Source organism: Watersipora subatra, chromosome 9 (genome assembly GCF_963576615.1).
Source record: "Watersipora subatra chromosome 9, tzWatSuba1.1, whole genome shotgun sequence".
Classification (NCBI taxonomy): domain Eukaryota; kingdom Metazoa; phylum Bryozoa; class Gymnolaemata; order Cheilostomatida; family Watersiporidae; genus Watersipora; species Watersipora subatra.
The window spans coordinates 7,817,638-7,828,095 of record NC_088716.1 but is presented as its reverse complement, the minus strand read 5'-3'; the positions used below and the strand labels follow the sequence as shown (position 1 = coordinate 7,828,095).

The window sequence follows — 10,458 nt, the reverse complement described above, 5'->3', positions numbered from 1 at the left end:
TTTGCAAGTTTGTAAATTTGTATTTTAACCCTTCTCCACATGGCTAAAAATTGTTCTTTATCATGCAAAAGCTATTTAACCTAAAAAGGTTTCATGTAAAAACTTTTGTTCTGCTAATAAATTGCTTGAATGCTGACATCGACAAACTCAGCAGAACAAAGAAAGAATTGAGGTTAGAAGACACTATAGAAGGTTTTGAACAACCAGGAAAACATAAAAGGTGTCCAAAAAAAACAATCTGATTAAAACTGGCAACGCAAATTTTGCCAAAAGCTTTGGTTCCTAAATGTTAAATTTTGTTTCTGAAGGTATTCTAAATCTTGTTTGTTTACTTCACTTGTATGAGACTATAGATTAGCAAGAATTGATTGACTAATATTATATAATTTCTAAATTTGCATGCATAAAGCATATCATTTTGTAGCAGTGCAGCATATAAACTGAAAAATTTAGTTCAACCATTGTAATTGTTTATATATTTCACATAACAAGCCAGTTTTAGCTGCAAACTGTCGTAAATATATCAATGAATACAATGAAATTTTACGCTGCATTGTTCAATATGCTGTAAAAATTAAAGATAGGCTTTCAAATTTAAAATGAAATAAAAAACATTGAAATCTTCCACCAAAGTAATACAGGCTATAAAATTGTTTTACGCCAATTGCAAGTAGTATATATCAACCAGCAGAGATATTTTTCAGCTTCCCAAGGCATATTTATTCCGAGATCTATGGCAAATTGAATGTAAGTTTGATCATCCTGTTTAAATCAATACCAAAAGATAAAACCTTATAACTAATACGGCCCGTACGTTAAACAATTCCATATTGAGTGCACTAGTTGGTGAAAATACTGTGGCAGTTCATGTAGGCTCCTTTAGTCATAGTTTCTTAGGGATTTTTTCTGCCAAGTCTTATAAAGCTGTGTTGGGAGGTTTATCTTAAATAAGTCTGTTGCAAGAGCCAGACATAAAAAAAAACAAATCTCAATGCTGCCACCAGTGCAATGGAAGCAAGCCGAAAGGCTCCTGTTGTATTCATCTGAGCAAATTTTAATCGTCAATTTTTATTATATTTGCGTATTATAACATATAGCAGTTACCCCTACATAAGCATAGCATCCACCTGCTCTATCTTCTTTCTCTTGTGGGACTCATCTTAGGTAATAGTTTGGCTTTGCCCTTGGCTATGCTTGACTGGCTTAAATGTTTGGTCCAGAGTCAGCAAAAACACACGCCCCACTTCTTTCAACCACAATAACAGCAAAAAATATTTGTTGCGATTTATAGAAAATTTAGTTGGGACCTTTGTATGCAAAGAATATTGCAAGAAAATCAATTACAGTAATACCGATTTGGTTAATTTATTGAACTAATAAAAATGCGGATTTATGGTTAACTTGATTGCAGGTCTGTTTAGCAAATTTCCTTAAAAGTATAGATTGTAGCTATTTTTTAAACTAATGCTCTAAAATAACTTTACTGGAAGTTTGTAAGAACTTGTTAAAATAATCAGATAACAATCTACCGTGCAAGCCCTCATCACAAAGTTTTTAGTTTTGGTTTGAAAAAAGTTTTGAGATTTTTTTAGAGCCTTCAAGCCACAAAGTTATAATACCTTTTGCTTCCTATTAAACTTTCATTCACTTTATTTTACAAAATGTAGGGTACATAATAAAATTTCCAAAATCAGTCCTTTCAAAAATTCTTTGCATAAGAAGTCTATATTAATCACTAAGCATTTTAATAAAATACAAATGTTGGTTATGGTTTAGTACACCAGTTTGCTGTCAGTCAACATCTTCAGATGCCAACTGCAAAGTTTCAACCATATAATATTTTGTGGTGACATTATCTCAAGTTAACTTTGCTATATGCATATTTGGTTTAATCAGCTCAATTCTACTACAGCAAATTTAAAATTAACCAAATTGCCATGTGGGTCTTCAATGAAGATATTGTTGATGTAATTTATCATTATTATTATTATTTCTGTTTGGCTGTGTTTGCTTGAATGGCAGATTCAAAGTATCACATGAGATACTTCAACTTGCGAGGATAGAACTGTTTGATAATTTAGTTCCTGAACTACTTGGAACAACCCCTGCCAACCCTTCAAACCACCCCAAAAGTCTGGTAGAACATATTTTCCGAATTTTTGTTGCAAACCCTTTTATAAAAAGGAACCTTGTGGCAGCTTGTTTACATGCTTAAATATTAAAAATTTTGCTGATGATGTTTTCAGAAGTTTAGTTTAGCTATTAACTAAGTTAACTAACTTCATAAGATCTAAGGTAGTTTGAAATTTGTTCAAAAATGACTTCTGATTTGAACTAATACAAATGACCACTTACTTAAGCATATCCATAATTATTCCTTGTTTCTGTAGACATAGTCATTATATGCGTAGCCATTATTTATTCATATGGCGATGATATGGCCTGCTTTTCATTACAAATTTGCATGCACCTACCTCTTCTCCTTAACCTGGTTGAACATGCTAAGGCCACCATCTAAGATTGAAATTTGGTGCCTGCATAGATATGTTCATGCTTGCGGATAATAAAATACATACTAATTTTTACTAGATCTACAAATGCAATCTACCAACATCAACTAGCTCGACTTCTCCCACATTATACCAGCATACACATTACACCAGCATACACATTGCACCAGCATACACATTGCACCAGCATACACATTGCACCATCATACACATTATACCAGCATACACATTGCACCAGCATACACATTGCACCATCATACACATTATACCAGCATACACATTGCACCATCATACACATTGCACCAGCTTACGCATTGCACCAGCATACACATTGCACCAGCATACACATTGGACCAGCATACACATTTCACCAGCTTACGCATTGAATAACCAAACTCAAGTGTACCAGCAAGCATTATCTTCAATTAACAGTTAAGTGGTTAATCTCTCAGATTGCACCAACATCTCAGAATGTACCAAGATCACAGTGCACCAGCAGGAAATTTGCATCTCTGTGGTCATTTTGACTTGTCAGGATCCAAAATAAGTGGTAATTTTCCCTTTCCAAAGCAGCAAAAATTTAAGACGGTCAGGGATCAGACAAAAACATCTTAGCCTACTAACCTAAATCCACTTCCCTCTCTACAAACTTGAGTTTCTAAAACATTGCCCAACATATTTCTATCTTCAAACTTTCATGTTTTTATCTATGTAGTTCCTGAACCCCCTGGAGCAATCATTTTCACTCCTACAAAAACTGGAAACAGTGGTAGACAGAGATGGAAGTACACTGCATCATGGCAGGTAATACGTGCTTATTTAATTCCAACAGACTTTGAAATTATAAAATATTACCAAAAAGATCTAGTAAAGAACAGGGTCGAGTCTAGCTTCCATCTTTAAACCATCAAAAGAATATTCATGCTGCATCCACAAAATATTGATGAAAAAAAACTATGTATATATTATTATATATATATATATATATATATATATATATATATATATATATATATATATATATATATATATGTATTGTTCTTTAATACTCAACACTTGGTTGGTGAGTATATAGACAAATATGTATATAATATAAACATATTTGTCTACATATAAATATATATTTGTCTATATATAATAAATATAGTTGTCTATCTATAATATAGATATATTTGTCTATACATGTATATAGTATATATATATATGTTTGTCTATATATAATATATATATATATATATATATATATATATATATATATATATATATATATATATATATATACTCATGCTACAGACAGTACTGTTTCTGCTATTGAAGCCTCATCAGTGCGGCTCAGAGCTTTGGTAAGGGAGACAAATCCCATTACCAATGAGAGTTGACTTCCTGCCATGAAACAACTAGGTTGCCTCACAGACTTTAAGAAAGTCAATGTGCTGGCACCAGAGTGCTCAAATCACAAAAGTGATGAGCTTTGCACAAAGGCTACTAGTGCCGCACCTCTCATAGAGTGCTCAACCAAACCAAAGTGAGGGAGCATATACTCATGCTACAGACAGTACTGTTTCGGCTATTGAAGCCTCATCAGTGCAGCTCAGAGCTTTGGCAAGGGACACAAATCCCATTACCAATGAGAGTTGACTTCCTGCCATGAAACAACTAGGTTGCCTCACAGACATATAAATATATATATATATATATATATATATATATATATTTATATATATATATATAGTATACATATGTTTGTCTATATATATATATGTATATATATTTATATGCCTAGATGCTAAGCAAAAGTTGCGAGCTTGTACGTTGTTCATACAAATATGTAAATAAGCCTTTCCTTGTGTAAAAGACAGCCTTTTATATTGGACTAACCCTTATAATTAACTTAGTTAATTTTGCCTTAACGAAACTAACAATGCTGAGTCAATGCGTGTGAGTGGTGCAGTGCAACTATTTGGCTGGGATGCGTTTTCGCCGTTGCGATGCGTCCGGTCACGGGGCGGTATCGGCCGATAGTTTTAGTGCCGTTTTCTCAGTTAGTCATGCAGAACGGCTTAGGATTACCTACGCTTTTCATCTAGTGCAGATCAGTTGGTCACACCGGTCTCTGTAGCTTGGTTGAGTTAATATACCGTGTATTGGACAACTATACCACTCTGTTCTTAAGTACAAGGTATTTACCATTTAATATTTATCCAATTTCTGATTTTGTCGTTTTTCATTTTAATCAACTTGAATTATTTGCGTATTAATATTTCTTAAAATCTGTTTTCTTTATTAGTTAGAAACCACTACGGCGAGACAACTCATACATGATTATAAACTAACATAAACCTAGCCGTACCAGAACATTAAAGGGCAAAAGGTAATTACTAATATTTTTTTTATAAACGTATTTCTTATCGCATTCTTGCCGATTTTACGTATTTCGCTCTTAACATTACGACTTTTATTTTAGCTTTCACGGTGCATACCAAGAACTGGCACGCATAATAAAATAACCTATTTAACCACAAAGAATTGTGTCTAGTCCTATTGCACCCGTAGACGCACACCCTTAGACATAAACTGGTACAGCTATAGTGAAAGCTTACCTATCGAGACTATCAACCAGACCACCCTGTCCAGGAGCCGGAGACGCCGTTGGAAACAAGATACGCAGACGTTGCACACCGTTACGAAACGACGGACAGCTAAGTAAAACACATCTACGAACGTTATCTATCTACACTCAAACCTGAACCTTATCTAGTTACTTTATACAGAATTTTGTTTAATTTTTCTTTAATCCTTTCTCATTTCATCCCTTAGTTTACTCTACAATCAGATTATTTGTAAACAGAGACTGGGTTGACCAATTCTGCTTTGAAAAGTTACTGCTTTACCGATTTATTCAGTTTCGGGGGATTCACAGTAGTTAAAGCCCTGATATCGTCGGCCCTTACTGGTTCCTGCTGGAGGGCGTGTTGTGATTGCGTTGGGGTTCCGACAGCCTGTGTTGTTTTCCTGTGCCCTCATTCCGCGCATGTCATTGTATTGTTAGCCAAACTTGAGTGAACAATAAGGCAGCCTGATAAATCTAGTGAAATTTCCACATACATGTACTATAACTCTGCTGTATTACTCAACCAAGCATGAGTGTACAGGCCTACAGGCGTAGCTTACGTCATATGAATGAAGATGCATTGAGACCCTTTATCAAAGCTGAGCTATCGGATGCAAACAATGCTGTACTCAACATAAGCACTAAAATACAACAAGCAGCTAACACTGGTGATAGTACTGGTACTGATGTGTCGCTAGAGCCTGAGGAACTGAAAGAGTTTTTGGAGCACACTAAACCATACAATTACACTATGCTGCTGATAGATGAAATTTTTAAGACACTTAAAGGTGTATCACATGATGAGGAAAATGAGCTGAGTGAAGAAATCTCAGAGTTATGTCAAACTATGGCTGAGCTGCATGCTACTGTAGGTACGTTTCGCGACACTATAATTCAATCTTTACAAAACAAATTCTCACAACTGAAATCGAAGGCTTTTAGTACATTCGCTGACTGTCAGAAAGACATTGCTAGCAGCCCTACCCGAACCACAAAGCTGGAGACCTGGATCAGCACCCTAGCGAAAGTGGATCAGGAAATAATCCAAGTATACGAAGATTTACGCAGATGGTCAAATGGAAAGCTGTATGGCAGTACTCAACAGGACATGGACAAGATTAGCCAGAATGTCAGAAGCCTCACTCGGAGAGCAAATCAGCTACTCTTCGCCGCAGAAGAATGTAATGACGAAGGGGCAAACTCTGAAGAAGAGGACAGTGTGGCAGAACAAAAATCCAGTATACACACCACACCATCCGTTCACAATCAATCTGTTAAGTCAGCTGTTTCCAAAACACGAGCTTTGGTTGAGGCAATGAAAAGGGAAACTAGCAGCAAAGAAACAGACCTTCTAAGCTGCTCTAGTCAAGACACACATGGAGGTATAGCACTAGCCAAGGAGTTCGCACAGGCGATTGCTACAAGTTTTGCGCAGAGCATGGAGCTGCAAAGAGTACCAGTACCCAGCCTGTACGTGTTCAATGGAGATCCTCTGGAGTATGCTGACTGGGAGATGGCATTTTCAGCAGTAGACGACAAAAGTGGAATATCTGAAGAGGAAAAGATGAGACATCTACAGAGAAGCGTAGCAGGTCCAGCTAGAAAAACGATACAGCGCTACTTCAGATTGAAGTCACCTAATGCTACCAAACAAGCCCGACAGGCTTTGAGAGGGAAGTTTGGCGATGACTTCAAGATATGCGATGCCTACAAGAAAGAATTGGACAGCTGGCCAAAGATTGGTGGTAAAGACCAAAATGCACTCACCGACTATTCAGAATTTCTGCATCAGTGTCTAATTACCATGGATGACGTTCCAGCTTTGTGCTCACTAAATGATTGGAGTGAGATACGAAAAGTAGTCGATAAGCTACCAGACTGGCTAGTCAATCAATGGAAGAGAAAAGTCACGTCATACAAACGCAAACACAAAGTATATCCAAAGCTGAAAGACCTGACAGAATTTCTACAAGATGAAGTAGAAGTTAATGGGACAGAGGTGACAACAGAAGGTCGTGGTGCTACTGCAATGGTGAAGCCAGCTATAAACAACAAACCCAAAAAGTCAGCTACGCTAACTGTCAAATCAACAGAGAAGACACTTACCGAGAAGAAAACTTCAAGTCGGCCTTCCCATAAATTTTGCTACAACTGTGAAATGACCAATCATATGAGTGTTGACTGTGGTCATCTACGCAGGAAGCCTCACGCAGAGGTGATAAAACTGATCAAAGAGAAGCAGCTATGCTTTGGTTGCCTGCGGCCTGGTCATTTGTACAAAATGTGTCAGAATAGAGCGCAGTGTACCAAATGCTCCAGACGCCACCCTGACTGCCTACATACCGAGGAGAAACCTGAAGAAAAGAAGAAAGAAAATATTGAAACTGTTCAAGCCTGCGGCAAAGTACAGAGCACAACAGACGGATTTACATCAGCAATGATTGTACCTGTTTGGGTGTCACACAGGAATAAACCTCATCAGGAACTACTTACCTATGCCATGCTCGATACCCAGAGCAGCTCTACCTTCATGTTAGACAACCTGTTTGACAAGCTCAAATGCCCAGCAACTAAAACAAACCTGACAATCACTACCCTCACTTCCAAGAAAGAAACAACAGAAAGTCTGAAGATCAGTAACCTTCAAGTAAGAGGATACAGGCAGTCTAAGAAACTGAACCTTCCACCGACATACACTAGACAGTTTATTCCATTTGACAAAGATCATGTTCCTACAAGAAGCAAAACTACTTCCTGGCCTCATCTTCAACACGTGGAGAATGAGCTAGAAGAACTCTTTGAGTGTGATGCTGGTCTGCTGATAGGGTATGATTGCATGAGTGCATTAGCCCCAATAGAGACCATCAGAGCAGAGGGTAATGTTCCTTACGCTGTCAAAACTGAATTGGGATGGAGCATCGTGGGCACAGTAGACCAGAGAGAAAGTGCAGATAGATTAGGAATCAGCCACAGAGTAATCATGAAAGAGTCAGAGGCTGGAAATCAGCTAGCTTTTGAATGCAAAACAACGATAAAGGAAAAGAATTTTTCAAACGAGATTACAAAAATCATGCAGACAGATTTCACAGACATTAAAGACCATAGCAAAGCAATCTCTATGGAAGATAGATCATTTCTGCAACAACTGAGCAAGAACATCCACCAGGATTCTGAGGACTTTGTCACCATGCCACTGCCGTTTCGTGAGAGACCTACCAATCTACCAGACAACCAAAAGATGGCCGAGAAACGACTCCATCTACTAGGAAAAAAACTCCAAAGCGAACCTATGTTCAGACAGCAGTACACAGAGTTTATGACCAACTTACTGGATCAGGGTCATGCAGAAGAGGTCACTACACCTGGAAAGAAAGGAGAGTGTTGGTTTTTACCACACTTCGCAGTTTTTCACTCAAAGAAACCTGACAAGATCAGAGTAGTATTTGATGGCAGTGCGAAGTTCAGACAACAGTCCATCAACGACCACTTACTGCAAGGTCCCGATCTCCTGAATGGATTATTAGGAGTGCTTCTGAGATTCAGAGCAAAGAAAATTGCCATCATGTGTGACATCGAAAAAATGTTTCATCAGTTTCGGGTGGCGGAGCATGACAGAGACTACTTCAGATTCCTGTGGTGGGATGACAAAATGGAGACAGTCAAGGTATACAGAATGGTTGTGCACCTTTTCGGCGCTACATCTTCACCTGGTTGCGCCACATTCGGATTGAGATATCTGGCACAGAAACACCAGAGCACACATCCGAAAGCTGCAGACTTCATTCAACAATCTCTATATGTAGATGACGGATTGATATCAGTCAGTAGTGAGCAAGAAGCAAAGGAGCTTATAGAGTCAGCTAGAGATCTCTGCAAGAAAGGCAACATCAGACTACACAAATTTGTAACAAACTCATCAGAGGTGCTGGAAACTGTTCCCCCTTCAGAAAGATCACAGAACCTGCAGGAAGCCACTATAACCACGACTACTCCAACACAACCAGAGAGAGCATTAGGAGTACTCTGGTGTGTAGAAACGGACACCTTTCGTTTTACCATGCCGGTCTCTAAGGAGATGCAAACTAGACGAGAAATACTATCCCTGATAGCTTCAATATATGATCCGCTAGGGTTCCTAGCACCTTTCATAATTACGGGAAAACAAATACTACAGGAGCTGTGTAGACGCAAAGCAGATTGGGAAAGTAAACTACCATCTGACCTGACACCAATGTGGCACAAATGGACAAGAGGACTACGAGATCTTTCAGAACTACGTATAGTAAGATCTAACATGATAGAGGAAGATGCTGCTAAAAGTGAAATACACTGCTTTTCGGATGCAAGCACCACTGGCTATGGTGCATGTGCCTACCTCAGACAAATAACCAAAGAAGGAGAAGTGAAGTGTAGTTACCTGCTTGGAAAAGCAAGAGTGGCACCCCTCAAGATGATCACGATTCCGCGCATGGAACTTCAAGCTGCTGTTGTTGCCACGCAACTAGTGAGCGTACTTGAGAGGGAGCTGAAAGACTTGCTGCCGGCCAACACTGCTACACACTACTGGTGTGATTCTATGATTGTACTAAACTACATTTCAAATGATGCTAAGAAATTCAAAGTCTACGTAGCAAATCGTATCCAGCAAATTCGAGACGTGTCAACACCTACACAATGGCACCACATAGCATCTGGAAATAACCCTGCTGACCACGCATCCAGGGGTTCTGAAGTGAAAGACATAATTCGACATTGGATTAATCCACCAAGTTTCCTTCAGCAGTCAGATATCAAAATACCCACAACGAAACTGGAAAAAACAACGGATAAGCTCCCTGAAGCACGTTGCCTCTCTACTTCGCTAAAAGAAATACCTGGACTTTTAGGGATGATGGAGCGGTACTCTAAATGGGAAACGCTAGTCAACACCTTCGCAGTGTTCATCAGGGTTGCCATACATAAGAAAAAACAAAAACTAACACCCCTACAACTGAGAAAAAAAGCTATCAGGCTAATCATCAAAACAGCCCAAAGTCGACTAGAGAACAGACATCTCAAACAGTTAGACCCGTAGACAGATGACGATGGTATCATACGCATAGGAGGGAGGCTAAAATACTCTACCACTCTCACCATCGACTTGAAGCACCCAGCAATTCTGCCAAAGACATGCCACATCACAAACTTGATCGTACAGTACTATCATCGACTAACTGGTCACTCTGGAAGAGGACTGACAACTGCTACAATACGACAGAACGGATATTGGATCACAGGAATATCTACCGCAGTGTCTACGGTAATACACAACTGCGTAATATGCAAAAAACTAAGAGG

At 38.5% G+C, this 10,458-nt stretch overlaps 1 protein-coding gene across 1 annotated transcript; it reads left to right on the top strand.

Annotated features, from left to right (window-relative positions):
* The first annotated feature begins 5,650 nt into the window (after positions 1-5,650).
* On the top strand, positions 5,651-10,195 carry LOC137404746 (uncharacterized). The gene has a single exon (XM_068090980.1). It carries the CDS (start codon positions 5,651-5,653, stop codon positions 10,193-10,195), a length of 4,545 nt encoding a protein of 1,514 aa, XP_067947081.1.
* The last annotated feature ends 263 nt before the right edge of the window (positions 10,196-10,458 follow it).